This window comes from Hypanus sabinus, chromosome 5, assembly GCF_030144855.1.
Source record: "Hypanus sabinus isolate sHypSab1 chromosome 5, sHypSab1.hap1, whole genome shotgun sequence".
NCBI classification, from domain to species: Eukaryota; Metazoa; Chordata; class Chondrichthyes; order Myliobatiformes; family Dasyatidae; genus Hypanus; species Hypanus sabinus.
In genome coordinates this window covers 1,302,263-1,329,783 of record NC_082710.1, presented here as the reverse complement: position 1 = coordinate 1,329,783, position 27,521 = coordinate 1,302,263, and the positions used below count along the sequence as shown (strand labels likewise).

The 27,521-nt window shown below is 43.0% G+C and overlaps 2 protein-coding genes across 3 annotated transcripts in view; both read left to right on the top strand.

Moving 5' to 3' along the window:
- Positions 1-8,660, top strand: part of LOC132393882 (transcription factor TFIIIB component B'' homolog) — a 143,306-nt gene extending 134,646 nt beyond the window's left edge. The window contains exon 31 of the mRNA XM_059969288.1: positions 6,270-8,660. Within this exon, the coding sequence (XP_059825271.1) occupies positions 6,270-6,425 (156 nt within the window). The 3' untranslated portion in view covers positions 6,426-8,660. The remainder of the gene's footprint in view (positions 1-6,269) is intronic.
- Positions 8,661-17,308: 8,648 nt separating this feature from the next.
- mccc2 (methylcrotonyl-CoA carboxylase subunit 2) overlaps positions 17,309-27,521 on the top strand; it is a 181,417-nt gene continuing 171,204 nt past the window's right edge. The window contains exon 1 of one of the 2 annotated variants that reach the window (XM_059969286.1): positions 17,309-17,525. In XM_059969286.1, coding sequence (XP_059825269.1) covers positions 17,400-17,525 — 126 coding nt within the window. In that variant the 5' untranslated portion in view covers positions 17,309-17,399. The remainder of the gene's footprint in view (positions 17,526-27,521) is intronic. The other variant, XM_059969287.1, reaches the window with a different exon arrangement.

Genomic DNA, 27,521 nt, shown 5'->3' with positions numbered 1-27,521 from the left:
GCAATGTCACTCAGACCTACTCACAGACCTCGAGCACACTGTTCATGAATGCTATTTAAATACTAACGAGAGAAAATCTGCAGATACTGGAAATCCAAGCAACACACACAAAATGCTGGAGGATCTCAGCAGGATATACTTCCAAATGCAGTTTTCCATTGGCAAGAAATAACAGATTGTACCCTGCATACAATTTTAAAGAAAGTGTATTTACTAATTTCAGCTTTATCAACCAGTTATTAAAAGGAACAGAAAACAAATAAAAGAGTCCATTACAATTAAACCAGTCTAAATATGCACAGTGTTGGAGCTTGTATCATTCAAAAGCTGGGTGTGACTGTTACCGGTAAGTGGTAGAACTTTCCATCTTGGATTCTTTTGACTTGCAAAACACTCCTTGTAATCATGTCTTCCCATCATTTCAAATCCTATGGCCGTCTCTCCCGATCTTCTCCTCTCACCAGCTTCCACTAAAAAGTCCCCGAAATCCACTAGTGTCCGTCACAAAATTCCTTCCGCCCAGCTTTCTTTGAAACCTTCTCCCGATTCCACCATCCTGATTAGCTGACATGACATGCCTAAGTTGAACATCATAGCCCTTTACCTTTAGCCAAAACCCAAAAACTATCAGCAGGACAGAAAACTGCTGAATTAAATAACCTACTACATTAGCAGTAAAGATCTTAACCAGGGTATTACATTGTCCCCTCAACAAAAATAGTCATGTCCTCATGACTTTGAAATTTATCAAACCATTGTTAATAACACAGTATTCAAAGGAATTTCATGATTCAGGACCCCCAACTAATTTGTAAACAGTAGTAACATATCTTGCTATGGGGATAGACGCAATACTCTGTTTTCTCAGTGCGTCATATGCCAGCCTATATGGGGGTTTCCTGACTCTCTGTGACCTTCTTATCTCATCTTCAGCCTCAAGCACTCCTTGACATCTTTCCTGTTTACTGGGAGATGCTTCCCTCTGTCCATCACTTGTGCCTTCTGGCTACTCATGTCTCCCAGTTACCTGACTTAGTTCAGCTTCATCCCCACTTATATTGGAGCCCAGCTTTCCTTCACTGTCCAGCATCATGTCTGCCTGTCCTCTGCTGGTTTCCCCCCCACACCTCCCACCACTACATCTCTGTCAGGGTGGGAGATTCGGGAGTCTATACATCAATTCTTGGTGAATTTGTATTGGGCAACATGTACAACAACCCCATTTCTGCATCCTCTGAGTCCATGTGGCATCCAGTGGTTAGGTCATTTTCAGGTCTTTCCACTGATTGCCTTTCTGTTCTGCTCCTAAGTGTAGAGTCCATGTCAGGCTCTGGGTTAACACGTACCTCCTACCCTAGGTGTAAAAGGTGCTTTCGATAGAGAATTTTGACAGAGCCATTCCCATCTTCTGACTTCACCCAGAATACTGGCACATTTGCCATCTTGCTCTCCACTACATAAGGCATAAACACCCAATATGCTGACTCCATTTAAAAAGCAAATATGAGGAAATCTGCAGATGCTGGAAATTCAAACAACACACTCAAAATGCTGGTGGAACGCAACAGGCCAGACAGCATCTATAGGGAGAAGCACTGTCGATGTTTTGGGCTGAGACCCTTTGTCGTATAGATGCTGCCTGGCCTGCTGCGTTCCACCAGCATTTTGTGTGTGTTGCTGACTCCATTTGTCTTTTTGCTTATATTCAGGATTCCAGGCATGTCTGGTTGAACCTTTCAGGCTGGAGATCATCCTGAGGATGATAGGGCATGGTCCTCGGCTTTACGACTCCAAACAAACTCAGTAACCTATGTATGAGCTGACTCTCAAAAGTCCCTTCCCTGATCACTGTGTATCCTTGGGAAGCCATAATGAACAAAATGATTTTCCTATAACACTTTGGTGACTGTATAATATTTTTACGTTATTTATTTAATTGGGTACTCTTTACCTAGCACGGTCGTGTCATCAGCGAACTTGATATGGTTCAAGCTGTGTGTTGCAGCACAGTCGTGGGTCTGCAGAGTGAACAGCAGTGGACTGAGCACACAACCCTGGGGAGCCCCATGCTCAGTGTGATGGTGTTGGAGATGCTGCTCCTGATCCGGACGACTGAGATCTCCCAGTCAGGAAGTCTAGGATCCAGTTGCAGAGGGAGATGTTCAGGCCCAATAGGCTCAGCTTTCCAATCAGTTTCTGAGGGATGATTGTGTTGAATGCTGAACTAAAGTCTGAACAGCATCCGAACATATGTGTCTTTTTTGTCCAGGTGGGTTAGGGCCAGGTGGAGGGTGGTGGCAATGGCGTCGTCTGTTGAACGGTTGGGACGGTACGCAAACTGCAGGGGGTCCAGTGAGGGGTGCAGCAGGGTCTTGACGAGCCTCTTGAAACACTTCATGATGATGGATGTAAGTGCAATGGGACGATAATCATTTAGACAGGACACAGAAGACTTCTCCAGCACGGGGACAATGGTGACGGCCTTGAAGCACGTTGGAATGGTGGCGCTGCTCAGGGAGATGTTGAAGATGTCAGTGAGAACATCTGCTAGCTGGTCTGCACATCCTCTGAGCACTCTACCAGGGATGTTGTCTGGTCCAGCAGCCTTCCGTGGGTTGACCCTGCACAGGGTTCTTCTCACATCAGCCACGGAGAGACACAGCACCTGGACATTTGTAGGAGGGGTGGACTTCCTCGCCACCATGTCATTTTCTGCCTTAAACCAGGTGTAGAAGTTATTCAGCGCATTTGGGAGGGAGGGATCACCTGCATAGTCAGGTGATGTCTTGTAATTGGTGATGTCCTGGATGCCCTTCCACATGCGCCATAAGTCACTGCTGTCCTGAAAGTAACTGTGGATTAGCTGGGCATGTGCACGCTTTGCCCCTCTGATGGCTCGGGACAGTCTGGCCCTTGCTGTTGTTAAAGCTGCCTTGTTGCCTGCTCTGATGGTGGAGCCATGGGTCCTCAGCAGCGCACGCGCCTCCGCGGTCATCCATGGCTTCTGGTTGGCACATATAGTGATGGTCTTGGACAGAGGAACATCATCAATGCACTTGCTGATGTAGCTGGTCACTGATGCTGTGTACTCCTCTAAGCTGGTAGAGTCGCCATCGGTTGCAGCCTGCCTGAACATGTGCCAGTCAGTGTTCTCAAAGCAGTCGAAGAGCAGAGATGGCTCCTGCTGGCCAGGTTTTCACCTGCTTCTGAACTGGTCTGAAGCGCCTGACGAGCGGTCTGTATGCTGGGATTAGCATAACAGAGATGTGGTCTGAGTATCCAAGGTGGGGGCGGGGCTCTGCCCGGTACATGTCAGGAATGTTTGTGTAAACCAGGTCCAACACGTTCTCCCCCCTCGTTGCAAAGTCCACATACTGATAGAATTTGGGGAACACTGACTTAAGGTTCGCGTGGTTAAAATCACCGGTGACAATAAACACCATCAGGATGTGCGTACTGCAGTTCGCTAATAGCCCCGTACAGTTCACAGAGCGCCTCCTTAGCATTAGCGCTGGGGAGGGGGGGGGGAATGTAGACACAGAATATAAGAACAGAGGTGAATTCCCATGGCAAATAAAATGGTTTGCATCGAACTGCCACAAACTCCACTAACGATGAGCGGTGTCTGGAAACCAGCACAGAGTTCTCACACCATTCTGTGTCGATTTAAACACAGACACCGCACCGCGAGCCTTACAGGGGACAGCTCCATCTCTGTCCGAACAAAACAAAGCTAGCCCGTCTAGCTGAACGGCAGTGTCCGAAATCCCATCAGTGAGCCATGTCTCTGTTAAGACATATGCGGAGCAAACTCTGTACTCCTGCCAAGTATTACGTTGGAGTTGGATGTAGTCCATTTTATTGTCCAGGGAGCGGACATTGGAGAGCAGAATGGACGGGAGAGCCGGCCGGCTAGGGTTTGCTTTGAGCCTGGCAGGGACCCCTGCCCGTTTACCTCGCTTCTGCTAACTTGCACATCGTTTTCAACGTCTCCATCTCCGGCTCCCAGCATCAGGCAAGTCCGAGGATTGTAGGCCCGTTCCCCTCAGCAAGCTGACGTCGCGTAATTCAGCCAGCAGATCTTTGTGGAGGTTTGTTTTTGGGCGATCTCTGTATTGTAGTTGTATCTGGCGATGGTAGATAGTCGCTCTGTTATCCATGTGCCCTAATCGAAAGTTGTGTATCAAACTTAAAATAGAAAATTAAATTAAAGTAACACCAGGTCTGAAAGGCTGCCTCAGGTATCTTGTCTGATATCTCAATTGCTTTTTTGTGCAATAGTTAAGAAAGAATGAATAACATTAAAAAGAATCCTATGGCCTACAACTCCAGACCGAAGCCTCGATAAGCTCAAACCTGAACTCCCGGCTCCACATAATGGCCACCCTGCTTAAACCTAACTTTTATTGGACCTTACCAAGTGTGTAATTATCCACATTCCAATGCATCGTCGGGAACTGTGGTGCATAAAATGTGCCGACTGTACTCACTCGCTTCTTTTAAACTGTGTGTGTTCCTCCACACAATGTGGTGTCTCCTCAGGACTGTGGTGAGCATAACATGCCAACTGTGCCCGCATACCTCTTTCTCCCCCTATTCAATATGGAGTCTCCTTGGGACATGTTATCCTTGAGCTTTTGTTTTACAGGTCATTGTAAGTTGTTGAGCAATAGATGCTTGTGTAAAGCCCTTGTTAAGATTGCTACTGCTATGCTAGGAGGTAGCTTATATTAGCAGTGTGCCATACTGGAAAGTGCTTTGGCTTCAGCTAAAGATAAGGAGCCATGTTCTACTTTATTATGTGTGTCAGCCAATCAGGACTGTGGAATGTGAGAGAAGGTCCTAGAGGGTTGTGGGGAAGGTTTTCCTGAAGGACAGTAGTCTGGTTTGGGGTCTTTTTGGTGGGAGCTGCAGAGTGGGGCATGGGGAAAATCTACAGAATGATGTTAGGAGAGTCCCCATTGAAAGAAGTTGTTTGTACCAATGAATGGCTCCAAGGAGAAAAGGCTAATACTCCTGAGAAATAGCCAGTTTGTTTGAGGTGGCCTTTGAGGGGAATTCAGAATGTGGGGGTGTTTTCACATAGACTGTGGGTCCAATGTGTGACCCCCCCCCCCCCCCGTTACACCCCAACTACTCCAGTATGAGCAACGTCTTGTACACGTTGGACTTATTTAACTGTAATGAGCCCTTTTATTTTTTTTCCTTTTTTCTGTAATTGTTTGTTAAAGTTGGAAATTTGGTCAATTTACTTTCTTTATAATTTTATGCTGGTGTATGATCTGTCATTTCTGGGCTACTGATAACTGTGTGCAGATGGTACTCATACAAATCAAAGTTTCTTTAATCAGAACATCACATCATTCCAGTTTGGTTGAACCACAAATCGTACCAAACCTAGATGTATATTGTTTATGAAAGGTGGCCTTCTCACCACTGAGTTGCATGGCTGTTAGTTGATGAGCCATGTTTGCATATGAGCCCGGTGAGGGTGCTACACTTGCACTGAGTTTTCCAGCTTTTATCCATGCACAGCTGTAAATACCGGACCTGAGAGCACTGATTCAGATGTGGAAGTAGAGAATAAACTGAGTGGGAATTGTTTATTGTATTCTGCTTGTAGTAATGTCTGCAACAGATTCACAGTGGACAATCTCACTGGCTCTCTACTGTATGCTTTAGAGCATCTAGACAACCACAGGACATGTCAGGCTGCTGTTTATTGATTACAGCTTGCTGTTCAACACCATCATTCCCTCAATATTGATAACGAAGCTTGAATACTCCTGACCTTTGCAGCTGGATCCTTCATTTCTTTATTTGGATACCACAGTCAGTGCAGATTAGAATTGGTTTATTATTATCACATGTACAGTCAAGAAGTTGTCATTGCTTACTGTTCATACAGATCAGATCATTACACAGTGCATTAAGATAAAATAATAAAATATAGATTAAAGTGTAACAGCTATAGAGAAAGTGCAGGCAGACAATAAGTAGTATACAAGATCATAATGAAATAGATTGTGAGGTCGAGTCAATCCTATCATACAAGAGGTCCATTCATGAATCTGATAACAGTAGGATAGAAGCTCAAGTGCCCTTGAGCCTGGTGGTATTTGCTTTCAGCTTTTGTATCTTCTGTCTGATGGGAGGGACTTTTTATTTAATTTAGTAATTTATATATTTTTAAGACTTTGCATTGTACTGCTGCCTCAAAACAGGTTTTCAAGTGTCATACATTCTTACTTGTGTCCACGTCTTTACAGGTGATGTGTAACTCCTCACTACAGAGTTGGCAGTCAGAATCGTATGCAGAGGAAGCCTGCTGTGCCATGGAACAGGACACAGAGCGGGTGCCGCCAACAAGTGTGGCAGAATATTTCTTCAGTGACATCTTCACAGAAGTGGATGAACAGGATTAAATGCAGGGTATATGTAAAGCTGCTGAGTTATTTGGTACGGGTACATCACAAAATAATGTGATTATGTTCTTGTCTTAATCACAACATTGGTGTAATGCAATGTACGAGCCTGCACAGGCCTGGTTGCAGAACTTCCATACTGCTGCCAATGTAGTTACAAACTGTTGGGTAACCACTGTACAAAACTCAGAAAATTAGCCTTTCTTGAAAAGATATATCAAGGTTTTACATGGTAATTTATTGTAACAATGTTTTTATTCATAGAAGTTAACTATTTCTTTAAATATATTGTAAATTCATTCTGCAGCTAAGCAACTGTGTACAATACTGAAGAACCTTTCATTCACTGAATGTAATGAACTCTTGTTGTAATAGATAATGTACACTGAACATTGGCAACTTGATTTACGTTTACATTAATGTAAATTCTATTAGAGAAAGGGCATACAAGATGTGTGCTTACTCATTTCTGTGTATTGTATGAACTTCCAATCAGTGGAAGATGTATGGCATCAAATTATCACTTTTAAACACGGGAACCAGAATCCAGTCATTCAGCTTCTCATATATTTTGCAAATGTATTTACTCCCTGAATAAGTGTGGATTGAATGGAATATTTTGTAGATTTTGATGAGTTGAAAGTGATCATATTGGAGCATAAATAGTGGAAGCCAAACCAAAAATGTAGATACGAAGAAAAGCAATGACTAGATAATGTAATTCAAAAGGAAAAATTGTATTACTGAATTAATTCATTTACATCTAGGCTGTCAGATAAAAGTGTATAATGAATTTTCAGATTCTTTTGTGTAAAAAGAATCTTTTGTGTACATTTGTGTAAAAAAAATTACAAATGTACCTGATTATTACGTCTCATTCTAAAGGTTTGTTAAACAATTTGGGACGCAAGTCAGAAAATTGCCCTATGATAACTTTGAAGAGTCTTTCCTCATTTCCAACATTGTTGTAATAATGAGGATTGTACAAATTTTATGAATATCTGATGATATAGGAATGTTTTCATCACTCCTTTTGTCCTTTGAAGAATGTGCCTTGTCCAGCTCCCACATTGATGCTATCTGATGACACACCTTTGAAACAACTTATCAAAATGAACAATTGCAAGTGCAAATAAGAATGAGCATCTTCATTGTCAGGTTAATTTGAAGAGTTACTGTGATTGAGTGAAGTTTCAGGTTGCGGTGGACAGATTTATTTGCATGTCATACATGTCAATAACGAGAGACAAGGTTTCTTTTTGTGAAATTACCTGCATTGTGTTTTTGTCATTTGAAAGAATTTGCACATTTAGTCTAGATTTTTACTTTTGGTTGATTGACTTTTTTTTAAATTCCTTTCTGAGATGCATTTCTATAAAATTGTATTAAATATGTTCTTTTAAATACCATCATAAAACTGTGCTATTATATCATCTTTTAATATGGGACATAATCACACTTAATTTACTTTTTTTCTTTTACTTTTTTCTATTTGAGTTATTATTTAATATTATGCTCAGGTGGCTTTGATATTTTTGATTACTTAAATATTGGAGAAAATCAGATAAAAAGGTCTTTAGAATGAATGAAACGGTGAACTGGTTAGCTGACCCAGCTGTGCTCCAGGTTGCAATGTGTAAACATCTGAAAGAGACTATCAAAAGTTCAGAGGTTAGGAAGAAACATATCCAACAATTTGTGCCATAGTTCAATCTCCAGTTACGGTTATAAGTAAAGTACATTGAGAGATAGTAACTTGTGGATTTCATCCTATTACAGTGAGACAAATGATTCCTGAACCTTGACCACTTTGTCTTGAACTTCTGACAGTAGTCTCTGGACAAAGTGAGTTTCTGGACCACAGGAAATCTCTGGTGAATGAAGATTGTTAATTGGGCACTGTTTTGAATAGCACCAGGTTGTAACTTCAAAAGCAGAAAATGAACAGAATTATGCAAATCCTATTGTTATGCTCTTATGCAGAACTGGGCTTTTACATTTACCTTGTCCTTGGTTAAACAGTTTGGTCAGTGACACAACCTAATGATCCACATCTGTAATTTACTGCTCTGCTTGCTCTTCACTGGGTTGCAAATAGGTATGTGATCACTTAGTGAATCACTAGCTCATGTCATTTCAGCATCTTGTTTGTTTGGAAGGAGTGTTACAATGCTATTGTATAGACAAATCCATCTTGTAAATTCTGTAAATAAAAATCATCTATAATTTCTGTTTACAATAGTGTAATATTATTGAGACTTTTAATCATTCCAACATCGGCTATTTTGTGTTCCAAACTGTTGAAGACCGTGAATGTAAGATACAGATTAGCATTTTATTCATGTGCAGTGAAACATTCAGTGAAATGCATTGTTTTGCATCAATGATTAACACAGTCCAAGGATGTGCTGGGGGCAGCTTGCAAGTATCCCATGCTTCCTTTGTCAACACAGCATGCCCACAATAGCCCGTACCTCTTTCGAATGTGGGAGGAAACTGGTGTAGCCAGGGAAACCTACATAGTCACAAGGAGAACATACAAACTCCTTACACACAGCAGCAGGAATTGAGCCCTGCTACAAAATACAAAGTAAATTTAGTATCCAAGTACATATATGTATACAACCCTGAGATTAATTTTCTTACAGTCATTTGTAGTAAATACACAGAAACACAATAGAATAAATGAAAAACTGCACACAAAGATAGTGTGGGACTTAAGGCTCCTGTACCTCCTTCCTTATGGCAGCAGAGAGAATAGAGCATGGCTTTGTGGTGGGGATCCTTGATGAATGCTGCTCTCCTGTGAAAGCACACCATGTGGATGTGCTCAATGGTGGGGAGAGCTATACCTGTGATGGATTTTTTTTGTAGGCTTTTCCATAGTGTTTTCATACTAGGTTATGGTGCAACCAGTCAATGAACTCTCTACAGCACATCTATAGAAGTTTATCAGACGTTTACATATAACCATATAACAACTACAGCACAGTAACAGATCATTTCAGTCCTAATAGTCCATGCCGAATGCTAACTCTCACCTAGTCCCACTGACATGCACTCAGCCCATAACCTTCCATTCCTTACCTGTCCATATACCCATCCAATTTTACTTTAAATGACAATACCGAACATGCCTCTACCACTTCTACTGGAAGCTCGTTCCACACAGCTACCTCTCTGAGTAAAGAAATTTCCCCTCATGTTACCCTTAAAGTTTTGCCCCCTAAATTTCAACTCATGTCCTCTTGTTTGAATCTCCCCTACTCTCAATGGAAAAAGCCTATCCACGTCAACTCTATCTAACCCCCTCATAATTTTAAATACCTCTATCAAGCCCTCCCCCCCAACCTTCTACGCTCCAAAGAATAAAGACCTAACTTGCTCAACCGTTCCCTGTAATTTAGGTGCTGAAACCCAGGTAACATTCTAGTAAATCTTCTCTGTACTCTCTCTATTTTGTTGACATCTTTCCTATAATTCAGTGACCAGAACTGTACACAATACTCCAAATTCGGCCTTACCAATGCCTACTACCATTTTAACATTACATCCCAACTCCTATACTCAATGCTCTGATTTATAAAGGCCAGCATACCAAAAGCTTTCTTCACCACCTTATCCACATCAGATCCCACCTTAAGGGAACTACGCACCATTATTCCTAGATCACTCTGTTCCTCTGCATTCTGCAATGCCCTACCATTTACCATGTATGTCCTATTTGGATTATTCCTACCAAAATGTAGCACCTCCCACTTAGCAGCATTAAACACCATCTGCCATCGTTCAGCCCACTCTTCTAACTGGCCTAAATCTCTCCATAAGCTTTGAAAACCTATTTCTTTATTCACAACGCCACCTACCTTGGTTTCATCTGCATACTTACTAATCCAATTTACCACCCCATCATCCTCATCATTAATGTATATGACAAACAACACTGGACCCAGTACACATCCCTGAGGTACACCACTAGTCACTGGCCTCCAACCTGACAGTATCCACCACGACTCTCTGGCATCTCCCATCCAGTCACTGTTGAATCCATTTTACTACTTCAATATTAATATCTAACGATTGAACCTTCCGTGCGGAACCTTGTCAAAGACCTTACTGATGTCCATGTAGACAACATCCACTGCTTTAACCTCATCAACTTTCCTCATAACCTCTTCAAAAAATTCAATAAGATTTGTCAAACATGACCTTCCACGCACAAATCCATGTTGACTGTTCCTAATCAGATCCTGTCTATCCAGATAATTATATATACCATCTCTAAGAATACTTTCCATTAATTTACCCACCACTGACGTCAAACTGACAGGCCTATAATTGCTAGGTTTACTCTTAGAACCCATTTTAAACAATGGAACCTCATGAGCAATACACCAAGCCTCCGGCACCATTCCCATTTCGAATGACATTTGAAATATTTCTGTCAGAGCAGCTGCTATTCCTACACTAACCTCCCTCAAGGTCCTGGGGAATATCCTGTCTGGACCCGGGGATTTATCCACTTTTATATTCCTTAAAAGCGCCAGTACTTCCTCCTCTTTAATCACCATAGTTTCCATAACTTCCCTACTTGTTTCCCTTACCTTAGACAACTCAATATCCTTCTCCTTAGTGAATACCAAAGAAAATAAATTGTTCAAAATCTCCCCCATCTCTTTTGGCTCCACACGTAGCTGTCCACTCTGATTCTCTAAGGGACCAATTTTATCCATCACTATCCTTTTGCTATTATTTACTAGTTCCTGAGGATTAGAGGGTGGCTAATGAACCCCCACTTTTTAAAAAAGGAGGGAGAGAGAAACCGGGGAATTATAGACCAGTTAGTCTGACATCGGTGGTGGGGAAAATGCTAGAGTTGGTTATCAAAGATGTGATAACAGCACATTTGGAAAGAGGTGAAATCATCAGACAAAGTCAGCATAGATTTGTGGAAGGAAAATCATGTCTGACGAATCTTATAGAATTTTTTAAAGATGTAACTAGTAGAGTGGATAGGGGAGGGCCAATGGATGTGGTATACTTAGATTTTCAAAAGGCTTTTGACAAGGTCCCACACAGGAGATTAGCGTGCAAACTTAAAGCACACGGTATTGGGGGTAAGGTATTGATGTGGATAGAGAATTGGTTGGCAGACAGGAAGCAAAGAGTGGGAGTAAACGGGACCTTTTCAGAATGGCAGGCAGTGACTAGTGGGGTAGACTCAGTGCTGGGACCCCAGTTGTTTACAATATATAATAATGATTTCGATGAGGGAATTAAATACAGCATCTCCAAGTTTGCAGATGACACGAAGCTGGGCGGTGTTGTTAGTTGTGAGGAGGATGCTAAGAGGATGCAGGGTGACTTGGATAGGTTAGGTGAGTGGGCAAATTCATGGCAGATGCAATTTAATGTGGATAAATGTGAGGTTATCCACTTTGGTTGCAAGAACAGGAAAACAGATTATTACCTGAAAGGTGGCCGATTAGGAAAAGGGGAGATGCAATGAGACCTGGGTGTCATTGTACACCAGTCATTGAAGTTGGGCATGCAGGTACAGCAGGCGGTGAAAAAGGCAAATGGTATGTTGGCATTCATAGCAAAAGGATTTGAGTACAGGAGCAGGGAGATTCTACTGCAGTTGTACAAGGCCTTGGTGAGACCGCACCTAATATTGTGTGCAGTTTTGGTCCCCTAATCTGAGGAAAGACATTCTTGCCATAGAGGGAGCACAGAGAAGGTTCACCAGATTGATTCCTGGGATGGAAGGACTTTCATATGAAGAAAATCTGGATCGATTAGGCTTATACTCACTGGAATTTAGAAGATTGAGGGGGGATCTTATTGAAACATATAAAATTCTAAAGGGATTAGACAGGCTAGATGCAGGAAGATTGTTTCTGATGTTGGGGAAGTCCAGAATGAGGGGTCACAGTTTAAGGATAAAGGGGAAGCCTTTTAGGACCGAGATGAGGAAAAACTTCTTGACACAGAGAGTGGTGAATCTGTGGAATTCTCTGCCACAGGAAACAGTTGAGGCCGGTTCATTGGCTATATTTAAGAGGAAGTTAGATATGGCCCTTGTGGCTAAAGGGATCAGGGGGTATGGAGAGAAAGCAGGTACAGGGTTCTGAGCTGGATGATCAGCCATGATCATACTGAATGACAGTGCAGGCTCGAAGGGCCGGATGGCCTACTCCTGCACCTATTTTCTATGTTTCTATTAATATAGCCGTAGAAATCCTTTGGATTTACTTTCACCTTACTTGCCAAAGCAACCTCATATCTTTTAGCTTTTCTAATTTCTTTCCTAAGATTATTCTTACATACTTTATATTCCTCGAGCACCTCATTTACTCCATGCTGCCTATATTTATTGTAGCTCTCTCTCTTTTTCCAAACCAAGTTTCCAATATCTCTTGAAACCAAGGTTCTCTCAAACTCTTAACCTTTCCTTTCAACCTAACAGGAACATCAAGATTTTGTACACTCAAAATTTCTCCTTTAAATGACCTTCATTTCTCTATTACATCCTTCCCATAAAACAAATTGTCTCAATCCACTCCTTCTAAATCCTTTCGCATCTCCTCAAAGTTAGCCTTTCTCCAATAAAAATTCTCAATCCTGGGTCCAGTCCTATCCTTCTCCACAATTATATTGAAACTAATGGCATTGTGATCACTGGAACCGAATTGCTCCCCAACACATACCTCCGTCACCTGACCTATCTCATTCCCTAACAGGAGATATAACACTGCCCCTTCTCTAGTTGGTACCTCTATGTGTTGCTGCAAAAAATATCCTGCACACATTTTACAAACTCCAAACCATCCAGTCTTTTTATAGAATGGGCTTCCCAGTCTATGTGTGGAAAATTAAAATCTCCCACAATCACAACCCTGTGCTTACTACGATCTGCTATCTCCTTGCAAATTTCCTCCTCCAATTCTCACTCACCATTAGGTGGTCTATAATAAACCCCTATAAGCATTACTATACCTTTCCCATTCCTCAATTCCACCCAAATAGCCCCCCTAGATGAGCCCTCTAATCTATCCTGCCAGAGCACCACTGTAATATTTTCTCTGACAAGCAATGCACCACCTCCCCCTCTTGTCCCTCCAATTCTATCACACCTGAAGCACTGAAATCCAGGAATATTTAGTTGCCAATCACATCCCTCCTGCAACCATGTTTCACTAATAGCTACAACATCATATTTCCAGTTATCAATCCATGCTCTAAACTCATCCACCTTTCTTACAATGCTCCCAGCATTAAAATAAATGCATTTAAGAAATTCTCCACCTCTTCCTCTCTGTTTATCTCTAACAGTACCAATAACTTTACTGTCTTCTTTTTCTTCCTTCTCCCATTCATCTGTTCCTATACTCTGGTTCCCCTCCCACCTCATATCTCGTTTAAATCTGCTGGAGCCTCTCTAGCAAACCTACCTGCAAGAATACTTGTCCCCCTCTAGTTTAAATGTAAACTGTCCTGCCGGAACAGGTCCCACCTTCGTTGGAAAACTGCCCAATTATCTATAAATCTGAAGCCCTCCTTCCTGCACCATGTCTTCAGCCACGTGTTGATCTGCACTATCTTACTATTTCTAAACCCGCCTGCACGTGGCACTGGAAGCAATCCTGAGATTGCTATCCTGGAGGTCCTGTCCTTTAACTTGGCACCTAGCTCCCTAAACTCACCTTTCAGGACCTCCTCACTCTTCCTACCCATGTCATTGGTCCCTACATGGACCATGACATCCGGCTGCTCACCCTCCCTCTTGAGAATACTGAGAACTCGATCCGAGATATTGCGGACCCTGGCACCAGGGAGGCAACAGACCATCCGGGATTCTTGATCTCTTCCACAGAACCTCCTATCTGTCCCCCTAACTATCAAGTACTCTGTCACTACTGCTCTCCTCTATTCCCTCCTTCCCTTCTGAGCTGAGGGTCCAGTCTCGGTGTCAAGAGACACAACCACTGCAATTTGTCCCTGGTAGGTCATCCCCACCAACAGTATCCAAAACAGTATACTTATTGTTGTTGGGAATGGCCACAGGGATGCTCTGCTCTTACTATCTATTCCCCTTCCCTCTCCTGACAGTCACCCAACTACCCGTCTCCTGACTCCTAGGGCTGACTATCTCCCTGAAACTCCTGTCTATTTTTGCCTCTGCCTCTCGAATGATCCGAAGTTCATCCAGCTCCAGCTCCAGTTCCGGAACACAGTTTGTCAGGAGCTGCAGCTGGATGCACCTTTTGCAGGTGTAGTCATCAGGGACAACAGTGCTCGCCCTGACTTCCCACATACTGCAAACGGAGCACTCAACTGCCCTAACTACTGCCTCCATTACCTACTCCTAAGCTAATTAGATTAGTTTAAGTAGTTTTCCCGGCCTTACCTCACCTAGACTGAAGCTCGTACTCAGCCTCTGCTCACTTTTCAAATTCCCCCACTGATCACAGAGGCTGACTTTCACGTGCTTGCGCAGTCGTGCTCCGTTCAAACTTTGGCTCTGCCTGTTCTCACCAAAGCCTGATTGAGCCAACGCTGTCCCACTCTGCCTCAGTCCAGTCCAACAATGGCCGCTGTATATGGTGTCTTTCTTTTTAAACCTCTGGCGCGCTACGTCACGCGCCTGTGCAGTCTATCCTCTTTGCCCTGATCAGTTAAAAAAAAACAGCTTCTCTCCGAGCCGAAACCCTTCAACCCTCCTGATGAAGGGTTTCGACCCGAAACGTCATTATTACTTCCTCCCATAGATGCTGTCTGGCCTGCTGAGTTCTGCCAGCATTTTGTGTTTTTTATTAGCTTCTCTTCGAGCTCCTTTTATCTCTTCCCTCTCCGCCTCTTGCTGTGATTATGCTGAATCTTTGCAAACTTCTAAGAAAGTAGAGATGCTGATTGGCTTTCATCGTAATGTTACTCAGTGCGGGGCCCAGGACAGATTCTCTGAAATGATAACACTGAGGAATTTAAAGTTGCTGACTCTCTCCACCTCTGATCCCCTGGTGAGGGCTGGCTCATAGAAATTTCCTGTAGTCAATAATAAGCTATAAGAAATTTCATCAGTGTACTTCATTGATTTCAAGTTACCTTCTTAGTTTTGTCATTAGCATTATTTTAATGTTTAATATTTAAATGTTTTAATTAATGTTTAATATATAAATATTTTAATGTTTAATATTTAAAGCTTATCAACTTCACAGTGGCAGGATACTGTAGTAATATCCATTGCTGTTTTATTCTGTATTTCCTGTATGGTTGAGGACATCCCACCAGTATGTATTGTATTCCACTGCATTCCTTTCTTCTCTAAAAAGACATCCATGATTCTTTAATCCATTTAGCTTATAAAAATATGTAATAATACATTCTTTGAAATGTGGGAAGACTATTTATTGCTCATCACTATTTCCTCTTATAAAACCACTTGGATGAAAGGCCCAAAACTGTTCACAATACTAACGGTAAGTGCCTTATAAAGCCTCAGCATCACATCCTTGCTCTTGTACTCTAGACCTCTTGAAATAAATGCTAACATGGCATTTGCCTTCCTCACCACCGACTCAACCTGCAAGTTACCCTTCAGGGTATTCTGCACAAGGTCTCCCAAGTCCCTCTGCATCTCAGTTTCTTGTATTTTCTCCCTGTTTAGAAAGTAGTCCACACAGTTATTTCTACTACCAAAGTGCATGACTGTGTATATTCCAACATTGTATTTCATTTGCCAGTTTCTTGCCCATTCTAAGTCCTTCTGCATCCTACCTATTTCCTCAACACTACCTGCCCCTCCACCAATCTTTATATCATCTATCATCTGTAAACTTGGCAACGTCATCTTTTCCATCATATATATATGTGTGTGTGTATATATATATATAGCATAAACAGAAATGGTCCCAACACTAACCCCTGCAGAACACCATTAGTCACTGGTAGCCAACCAGAAAAGGATCCCTTTATTCCCACTTGCTGCCTCCTACCAATCAGCCAATGTTCTAACCATTTCCAATAAATTTCCTGTGATATCATGGGCTCTTAACTTGGTAAGCAACCTCATGTGTAGTACTTTGTCAAAGGCCTTCTGAAAGTCTAATTACACAACATCTACTGCATCACCTTTATCTATTCTTCTTGTATTCTCAAGGATTCTAACTGCTGTGCCAGGCAGGATTTTCCATGAAGGAAACCATGCTGACTTTGTACTATCTTGTCCTGTGTCACCAAGTACTCCATCACCTCATCCTTAACAATTGACTCTAACATCTTCCCACCACTGAGGCCAGGCTAAATGGTCTATAATGTCTTTTCTGCTGCCTTCCTCCTTTCTTAAAGAGTGGAGTAACATTTGCAATTTTCCAGTCCTCTGGCAACATGCCAGAGTCCAATGATTTTTGAAAGATCATTTTCATGCCACCACAATCTCTAATGCTACCTCTTTCAGAACCCTGGGGTGCCGTTCCTCTGGTCCGGGTGACTTACGCACCTTTAGGTTTTTCAGCATTTTGAGCACCCTTTCTCTTCCTTCACACACTACAACATCAGGCATACAGCTAGTCTCTTCCACAGCAGTTTATTCAGCACCGAGACGGAAGAATCCTTTTAGAGGGAGAAATGTGGGTGGGAGGGGTGTGAAGAAGTTAGGGATGTTGTTGGTGTGCCCCTTTAGGAAGGGGATCTGCGAAGCTCTGGACGGGTGGGTCCCTGCAGAGAGGGGTAGAAAGGACAAGAGAAAGGGGATTTGCTTGGCACCAGACAGGAGAATCCCTGGTTATGGTGAGGGGAAGGGTATTAAGGTCACAAGAAGTTTGTGACCTTGTCGATGGGCAGGGGATCAGCTCAGCAGCAGGGCGGGAGCCTTGTCTTTAGGGGACGGGCCTACGCCGGATCCACCAGTGAAGGAGGAGCAGAGGAGGGACTCCGTTGTTTGCAGTGCCGGCAGCTAGGAAGGAGCGGGTCGGAATGCAGCGGGTGGCCAGGCTGTTGGGCAAAACGAGGGCCTGGGGTGCGCACGGGCTCCGCGGTTACCACGGCGAGAAGACGGTGACAGTGGGCACCGAGGCTGAGGCCGGTTCCGCTCTCTTCAAGGTAGGCCGCACCCGATCCCGGGACTTACCTGCATCCAAGCCCCGTGCGATGCAAGGCCTGATGGGACGGAAAAGGGAACGGACGGGTGCTGCCGAGGTCAGGGTGAAACAGCCTGGAATCTCTACTACAGCGAGGCTTTACTGAAACAGGCTGTTCGCTCGACCTTGAATGTTATTGCAATATGTGATATTGGATCTTTTACAAACTATGCCTCTGCCCTGATTTTTATTTTAATTAGGATTTATAATCAAGAAATTTATGTAATGAGTAACTGATCCAATATGTGTTCACTCAGTATTAAACTTTCCCTTTTAGGCATTGAAAGAATAGAGCCAAGGTGGAATAGATGCATATTAATAAGAGGAATACAGGAAGGAGCTGGAGAAAAGTTTGGGCAGAGTAGCACATCGGAGATGTGAAGGGACATCAGCTAAGCTGTAGAGACCCAGAATGTAGCTGTGAATGGGCTGATCACACCACCCTCAACATGCCAGCCCAGGCGCCAAAGTACCCAATGCTCCCTCAGCACCAACACATCCCCTCCTCCTCCCCCCCCCCCCAGTTCATCGTGTGGATGAACAACACAGACTACCACAGTCAACATCCCCTCCTTGCACCTACCATCCACACCTCCACATTACCAATTACTATCACCCTGATCTTAACCTTTCCCAGATCTCACCTTCCACCAAATCCCCAGTCATCATGGACTCATCTTTACTACTGAGCAGGTGAGAAGGGCGCTAGGGAAATTCAGACATGGCAAAGCGTGGGGACTGGATGGTGTGAACCTCAAGGTCCTGAAGGAGTGTGCTGAGCAGCTGGATGGAGTTCTTCAACACATCTTGAATCTGAGTCTCAGCCTGGAAAGGATCTCAACTGTGAGGAAAACATTATGTGTGGTTCCAGTACCCAAGAAGGTCCAAGCAAAAGTCTTGAATGACTACCATCCAGTGGCTGTGACCACATACATCATGTAGAAGCTGGTCCTGGTTCACCTCCGACCCCTGGTCGGATCAGCCCTCAATCCCTTGCAGTTTGCCAATCAGGAGTTCTTTGGAGTTGACAATGATACCACCTACCTGCTGAACAGCTCCTACTCCCATTTGGATAAGCAGGACAGCACTGTGAGGATCATGTTTTTTGATTTTTCAAGTGCCACCAATACCATATAGCCCTCATTGCTGGGGGAAAGCTCCTTTCAGTACAGGATGGCACTTTATTTGTATCTTGGGTCGTGGACAATCTGGTAGAGCACAGAATGTGTGGCTTCAGAGCTGTGTGTCAGACAAGGTTATAACCAGCACTGCAGCCCCACAGGGGACTGTATTGGCTCACTCTCCCTTTTCCTTCTTGATTCCCCCTTCTCCAACCCTGTATCCCTTTCACCAATCAACTTCCTAGCTCTTTTCCCTCCCCTTCCCTGTTTTACTTGTCACTTTGTGGGTCTTCCTCCCCTTTCCCCAGTCTCTTACTCTGACTCCTCATCTTTATTTTCCCAGTCCTCATGAAGGATCTTGGTCTGAAACATTGACTGTTCTCTTCAACATTGATGCTGCCTGACTTGCTGAGTTTATCCAGCATATTATGTGTGTTGCTTGGATTTCCAGCATCTGCAGATTTTCTCTTGTTTGTATTGGCTCCCTTCCTGTTTACCCTGTATACCTCAGACTTTAGGTACAACACTGAGTCATGTTATCTGCAGAAATTCTCTGATGGCTCAGTAATAGTTGGATGTATTAAGAGAGTACTGGAAGATGAACACAGGGCCCTGGTGGAGGACTTTGTCCAGTGGAGCAAGCTGAATGAACTGCAGCTCAACTTCATTAAGACAAGGGAGATGGTGATGGACTTTAGGAAAACTAAGCCTGCTCTGCTCCCTGTTACTATTGATGGTGAGGACCTACAAGTACCAATGACGTAGGAAGAAAAAGTGAGGAGGTCCTTAAGAATGAGTATAGCAAGCTTGGTAGGACGTTAAAAATCAGGACCTCGAGGGTGGTAATCTCAGGATTGCTACCTGTGCCACATGCCAGTGAGGGTAAGAATAGGATGCTCTGGAGGATGAACATGTGGCTGAGGAACTGGTGTAGGGAACAGGGTTTCAGATTTCAGGATCATTGGGACCTCTTCTGGGGCAGGTGGGACCTGTACAAGAGAGACGGGTTACACCTGAACCACAGGGGGACCAATACCCTTGCAGGGAGGATTGTTAGTGCTGTTGGGGGGGTGGTTTAAACTAGATTTGCAGGGGGATGGAAACCAAAGTGTCAGAGTAGATAGTGGAGCGGGGGTGAAAATAAATTATTTTAAAGTTTCATGCGAAGTCACAAATAGAAGGGTTGTGTGTGGTGGTAATCTTCTGAGGTGTGTCTATTTCAATGCGAGGAGTACTGTGGGAAAGGCTGACGTGCTGAGGGCGTGGATTGACATGTGGAGTTATGACTTTGTAGCTATTAGTGAAACTTGGCTACAGGAGTGGCAGGACTGGCAGCTTAACGTTACAGGGTTCCGATATTTCAGACGTGATGGAGGCAGAGGGATGAAGGGTGTGGGGTAGCATTGCTAGTCAGGGAAAATGTTACAGCAGTGCTCAGGGAGGGTAGATTAGAGGGCTTGTCTACCGAGGCCATATAGGTGGAGCTGAGAAACAGGAAAGGTATGACCATATTAGTGGGGTTGTATTATAGGCCACCCAATAGTCAGTGAGAATTGGAGGAGCAAATCTGCAGAGAGATAGCAGACAACTGCAGGAAACATAAAGTTGTGATAGTAGGGGATTTTAATTTTCCACATATTGATTGGGACTCCCATACTGTTCAAGGTCTAGATGGGTTAGAGTTTGTAAAATGTGTCCAGGAAAGTTTTCTAAATCTATTTATAGAGGTATCAACGAGAGAGGATGCAATATTAGATCTCTTATTAGGGAAGGAGTTAGGACAGGTTACGAAAGTGTGTGTAGGGGAACACTGGTTCTGGTGATCACAACACCATTAGTTTTAACTTGATCATGGATAAAGATAGATCTGGTCCTCAGGTTGAGGTTCTAAACTGGAAAAAAGCCAAATTTGAAGAAATGAGAAAGGATCTAATATGCGTTGGTTAGGACAGGTTGTTCTCTGGCAAGGATGTCGTTGGTAAGTGGGAGGTCTTCAAAGGAGAAATTTTGAGAGTGCAGAGTTCGTATGTTCCTGTCGGGATTAAAAGCAAAGTGAATAAGGATAAGGAACCTTGGTTCTCGAGGGATATTGGAACTCTGATAAAGAAGAAGAGAGAGACGTATGACATGTATAGGAAACAGGGAGCAAAAAAGGCACTTGAGGAGTATAAAAAGTGCAAAAAGATACTTAAGAAAGAAATCAGGAGGGCTAAAAGAAGACATGAGGTAGCTTTGGCAGTCAAGGTGAAGGATAATCCAAAGAGCTTCTACAGGTATATTAAGAGCAAAAGGATAGTAAGGGATAAAATTGGTCCTCTTGAAGATCAGAGTGGTTGGCTACGTATGGAACCAAAAGAAATGAGGGAGATCTTAAATGGGTTTTTTGCATCTGTATTTACTAAGGAAACTGGCATGGAGTCAATGGAAATAAGGCAAACAAGTAGTGAGGTCATGGAACCTATAGAGATTGAAGAGAAGGAGGTGCTTGCTATCTTGAAGCAAATCAGAGTAGATGAATCCCCAGGACCTGACAGGGTATTCCCTCGGACCTTGAAGGAGACTAGCGTTGAAATTGCAGGGCCCTGGCAGATGTATTTAAAATGTTGGTATCTACGGGTGAGATGCCAGAGGATTGGAGGATAGCTCATGTTGTTCCGTTGTTTAAAAAAAGCTCTAAAAGTAATCCGTGAAATTATAGGCCAGTAAGTTTGACGTTGGTGGTAGGTAAATTATTGGAAGGAGTACTAAGAGATAGGATCTACAAGTATTTCGATAGACAAGGACTTATTAGGGAGAGTCAATACGGCTTTGTGCGTGGTAGGTCATGTTTAACAAACCTATTATAGTTTTTCGAGGAGGTTACAAGGAAAGTGGATGAAGTGAAATCAGCGGATGTGGTCTACGTAGACTTCAGTAAGGCCTTTGACAAGGTCCTGCATGGGAGGTTAGTTAGGAAGATTCAGTCACTAGGTATACGTGCTGAGGTAGTAAATTGGATTAGACTTTGGCTCAATGGAAGAAGTGAGAGTGTGGTAGTGGAGGATTGCTTCTCTGAGTGGAGGCCTTGACTAGTGGTGTGCCACAGGGATCAGTGGTGGGTCCATTGATATTTGTCATCTATATCAATGATCTGGATGATAATGTAAATAGGATCAGCAAATTTGCTGATGATACAAAGATTGGAGATGTAGTGGACAATAAGGATGATTTTCAAAGCTTGCAGAGGGATCTGGACCAGCTGGAAAAATGGACTGAAAATGGCAAATGGAGTTTACTACAGACAAGTGTAAGGTATTGCACTTTGGAAGGAAAAACCAAGGTAGAACATACAAGATAAATGGTAGGGCACTGAGGAGTGCAGTAGAACAGAGGGATCTGGGAATACAGATACAAAATTCCCCAAAAGTGGCGTCACAGGTAGATAGGGTAGTAAAGAGAGCTTTTGGTACATTGGCCTTTATAAATCAAAGTATTTGAGTTTAAGAGTTGGAATGTTATGGTGAGGTTGTATAAAGCATTGAATTTGAAGTGAGATCGAATTTGCAGTATTGTGTGCAGTTTTGGTCACCGAGTTACAGGAAGGATATTAATAAGGTTGAAAGAGTACAGAGAAGGTTTACAAGGACGTTGCCGGGACTTGAGAAACTGAGTTACCGAGAAAGGTTGAATAGGTTTGGACTTTATTCCCTGGAGCGTAGAAGAATGAGGGGAGACTTGATAGAGGTAAATAAAATTATGATGGGTATAGATAGAGTGAATGCAAGCAGACTTTTTCCACTGAGGCTAGAGGAGAAATAACCCAGAGGACATAGGTTAAAGGTGAAGGGGGGAAAAGTTTAAAGGGAACATTAGGGGAGGCTTCTTCACACAGAGAGTGGTGGGAGTGTGGAATGAGCTGCCAGATGAAGTTGCAAATGCAGGCTCACTTTTAACATTTAAAAAAAACTTGGACAGGTACATGAATGAGAGGGGTATGGAGGGATATGGGCCAGGTGCAGGTCAGTTGGACTATGCAGAAAAATGGTTTGGCACAGCCAAAGAAGGGCCAAAAGGCCTGTTTCTGTGCTGTAATGTTCTATGGATGTGCACATGGATGACAGATTTGAATGGAGAACCAACACAGTGGCTGTGTACAAGGAGGGCCAGAGTTGCCTCTACTTCTTGAGGAGACTGAGGTCCTTTGGAGTATGCAGGCCTCTCTTTCACATGTTATACCAGTCCTTTGTCACCAGTACAATCTCCTATGCAGTAGTGTGCTGGCACAATGGCATCAACACAGATGATGCCAACAGGCTCAATAAACTGATTAGGAAGTCTGGGCTCTGTTATAGGAGTCAAACTGTATACAGGTGTCCCCCGCTTTACGCCTCTTCGCTTTTACAAAAGACCTACATTAGTAATCTGTTTTTCGCATTACAAAGAGGATTTTCGCTTTTATGAAAATTTTTCCCATATAAAAATTCTTCACTTTACGCCATTTCGGCTTAAGAAATGTTTAATAGGAACACTCTACCTTTGTAAAAGGGGGAACACCTGTACACTAGAGGCTGTGGTACAACAAAGGACCCTGTGGAAAATCCTGGCAATTCTGGACAATGTTTCTCACCTTCTGCATGCCACCTTGGCTGAGCAGAGGAGCATTTTCAGTAATAGACTAAGACAACTGCGCTGCTCCAAAGAGCACTATATAAGGTCACTCATACCTTTGGCCATTAGACTCTATAATGAGTCAACCTATAGCCACCAAAGTGATGGCCGTTTGAAGTAACTTATTTTTTATTTTGATTTCTCTTCTAATATTTGTATATCTGTGCACTTGCAATGGTACTGTGACACTGTAATTTCCTTTGGGATCATTGAAATATCTGTCTCTAAACTGTTTAACAATCAACGGTATAAGATGTTAGTGAGACCACATTTGGAGAACTGTGTCCAGTTCTGCTCACCTACTTATAATAAGACTGAAAGAGTATGGAGAAAATTTACAAGGATTTACAAAAAATAATTTTCTATATTTATTAACACCCTAAAGAAATTCTGTGTGCAATTTCGGTCCTACAGGAAAGATGTAAATACGTTTGAAAGAGAACAGAGAAAATTTACAAGGATGTTGCCGGGCCTAGAGGACCTGTGTTATATTGAAAGACTGAATAGGTTATAGCTTCATTCCTTGGAACGTGGAAGACTGAGAGGAGATTTGATGGAGATATGCAAAATTATGAGGGGTATAGATAGGGCAAATGCAAGCAGGCTTTTTCCACTGAAGTTAATTGGGACTATAACTAGCGATCATGGGTTAAAGGTGAAAGGTGAAAAATTTAAGGGGAACATGAGGGAAAGCTTCTTCAATCAGAGGGTGGTGAGAGTGTGGAATGAGTGATGCATGTGAGCTTGTTTTCAACGTTTAAGAGAGGTTTGGTTAGATACATGGATGGTAGGGGTTGGAGGTCCAGATGTGGGTTGATAGGGCTAGGCAGGGTCTGGCATGCACCGTATGAGCTGAAGGGCCTGTTTCTGTCCTGTAGCCCTCTATTACAATATAGCTCTTCTCCCAGAATGGGGTCTTATAGAAAGAGGCCATTGAACCTATCTGTCCTGTGCTGCCTCTTTGGTGAGATCACCCTGCCATTTCCTTTCCCCCACCCGCCTCCCTGTTGAATCTGTTTTCCATGTGTCATGGCAGTCTCATCCTGTTTGGCCCTTAGCCCTCTTAACACTCTCCTATCCATGTACTTATTTAAGTGGCTTTTAAATGTCCCTGTAATCGATCTATGGCCTTCTAAGGCAACGTCCACAATAGACTGGATAATTTTGAAAACGCTGGTTTCGTGTAAACACAATAGGCGTCCACACCAGGCGTTTTTGAAAATACCTCCGTCCACATTAAAACAGGTGTTTGGGCGAATCTCCTCCTACTGAGCATGTGCAGGACACATCTGTGGAAAACAAGCGAAGAGGAAACGGTATACTATTTCCATTTCTGCAGTGGCGTTGTGCTATTTCCATTGGTCAAAAACTAGAGTACCTACAACGACAGTGAAAGAAAGTTTTCAACACTGTCTTTGAGGAATACAAAGAAATCCTCCACTGGAAAAAGCAGGCTGAACTTCTTCGTTTGGACATACAGTGAAGTCGAGCTGCTTCTGCAAGTTACAAACGACTACAAAGTCGGCAAAGTAGTGGAGAAAGTGGACTGGGAGTCGTGCCAAACCAAATGCAGTAATATCCTCAACCGCTATAAAGAACTACCTCATGGTAGAGTGGTCAGAATATCTGGTTAAGGACTACCTGCACAAATTGGATGATATAACCAATGACAGTGTTTTTAAAAGGCTCCAGTTACCCCGTGCACACTACACCGCCCAACTGGTGTTTTCAGATTTACACACTTTGGAGAGCGTTATAGAAAAGCTCCGTTTTCGGGGGAGGAAAACGCCATTTCAGTGTGGATGGAGGGTCAAGACGAAGAGAAAAGATTTGGTTACGGATTTATCCAGTCTAGTGTGGATGTAGCCTAAGATTCTCCTATCCACGTACTTATCTAAATGGCTTTTAAACGGCTCTCGAATGGCCCTCTAACATCCCCATGACACTCTAATGCTCTCCTATCCTCCAACTTATCTGATGATTTTTAAATGTTGCTGGTGTGTCTTTCTCATCCACTATTTCAGGCAGCTCATTCCAAATACGCCCACACTCTGCATGAAGAAATTCTTCCTGATAATCCCTTTAAAATCTCTGGCCCCAACTTGAAATCTATGTCCTCTAGTTTTTAGCACCCGTCCCTAGGAAAACTAATGTGCTTTCACCCTGTCTACGCATTTCATGATTTGTATACCTCTATCAAGTTACCCCTTATCTCTAATGCAGGATAGCTTATTGCTTTAAATAATTTCCATATTTACATATGATGTGAAAAGAGGCTGTCGATTCTCTGCTGGCACAAAGAGTAATTCCATTCTCCCAATATTTTTTCTGTATAATATTCTGCCCCCACATTCCTACCGGCTCAGCCCAAGTCCTAAACATTGAGGTCAGTTCACAGCACCCTTTATGGACGTGGGAAACCCACACATTTACTAGGCGAATGTACAAACTCCACACAGCCAATAATGCATTATCAGAACTGAACTTGAGTCTGGACGTGTGGAACATCTGCTCCACTAGCTGTCTGATTCTGCTGGTTACTCTTTCTCATTGCACCAAAGAGGTGAAGTGAGTATCCTCTGATTTCTGACTGATTGCCAATTTTGGAAAAGTGCCCTGGATCTGAGGGGATTGAACCTAAAATTATACAGTCTCTGCACAAGTACAAGTTTTCATTCCTGATACCACTCCCATAAATCCCATTTTTGTTGGGAGATTCTAATTTCCGAAATATCGATTGGCATCTCCCTAGAGTAAGAGGTTTAGATGGGGTGGAGGTTGTTAGGTGTGTTCAGGAAGCTTTCTTGACACAGTACGTAGATAAGCCTACAAGAGGAGAGGCTGTACTTGATTTGGTATTGGGAAATGAATCTGCTCAGGTGTCAGATCTCTCAGTGGGAGAGCATTTTGGAGATAGTGATCATAATTCTTTCTCCTTTACAATAGCGTTGGAGAGAGATAGCAATAGACAAGTTAGGAAAGCGATTACTTGGAGTAGGGGGAATTATGAGGCTATCAGGCAGGAAATTGGAGGCTTAAATTGGAAACATGTTCTCAGGGAAAAGTACGGAAGAAATGTGGCAAATATTCGGGGATATTATGCTGTATAGGTATGTTCCGATGAGACAGGGAAGTTATGGTAGGTACAGGAACCATGGTGTACAAAGGCTGTAATAAATCTAGTCAAGAAGACAAGAAAAGCTTACAAAAGGTTCAGAGAGCTAGGTAATGTTAGAGATCTAGAAGATTATAAGGCTACTAGGAAGAAGCTTAAGAAGGAAATTAGGAGAGCCAGAATGGGCCATGAGAAGGCCTTGGCGGGCAGAATTAAGGAAAACCTCAAGGCATTCTGCAAGTATGTGAAGAGCAAGAGGATAAGACGTGAAAGTATAGGACCTATCAAGTGTGACAGTGGGAAAGTGTGTATTGAACCGGAGGAAATAGAAGAGGTACTTCAGTATTCACTATGGAAAAGGATCTTGGTGATTGTAGTGATGACTTGAGCTTACTGAAAAGCTTGAGCTGAGAATCACAAATCCTTCCATGGTCACCAAATTATAGGAAAGATGTCAACAAATTAGAGAGTACAGAGAAGATTTACGAGAATGTTACCTGGGTTTCAGCACCTAAGTTACAGAGAAAGGTTGAACAAGTTAGGTCGTTATTCTTTGGAGCGTAGAAGGTTGAGGGGGGACTTGATAGAGATATTTAAAATTATGAGGGGGATAGATAGAGTTGACATGGATAGGCTTTTTCCATTGAGAGTAGGGGAGATTCAAACAAGAGGACATGAGTTGAGAGTTAAGGGGCAAAAGTTTAGGGGTAACATGAGGGGAACTTCTTTACTCAGAGTGGTAGCTGTGTGGAATGAGCTTCCAGTAGAAGTGGTAGAGGCAGGTTCAATTTTGTCTTTTAAAAAAAATTGGATAGGTATATGGACAGGAAAGGAATGGAGTGTTATGAGCTGAGTGCGGGTCAGTGGGACTAGGTGAGAGTAAGCGTTCGGCACGGACTAGAAGGGCCGAGATGGCCTGTTTCCGTGCTGTAATTGTTATATGGTTATATGGTCTGTACAGTTAATAAAGATGTCTTAATGTGATTGAATAAACTATCGCTACTTAAAACCGACAGAAACAATGCCATTTGTGGCCATACTTACTCATAGTAAACATGGCTGCAGGTCAGGGATA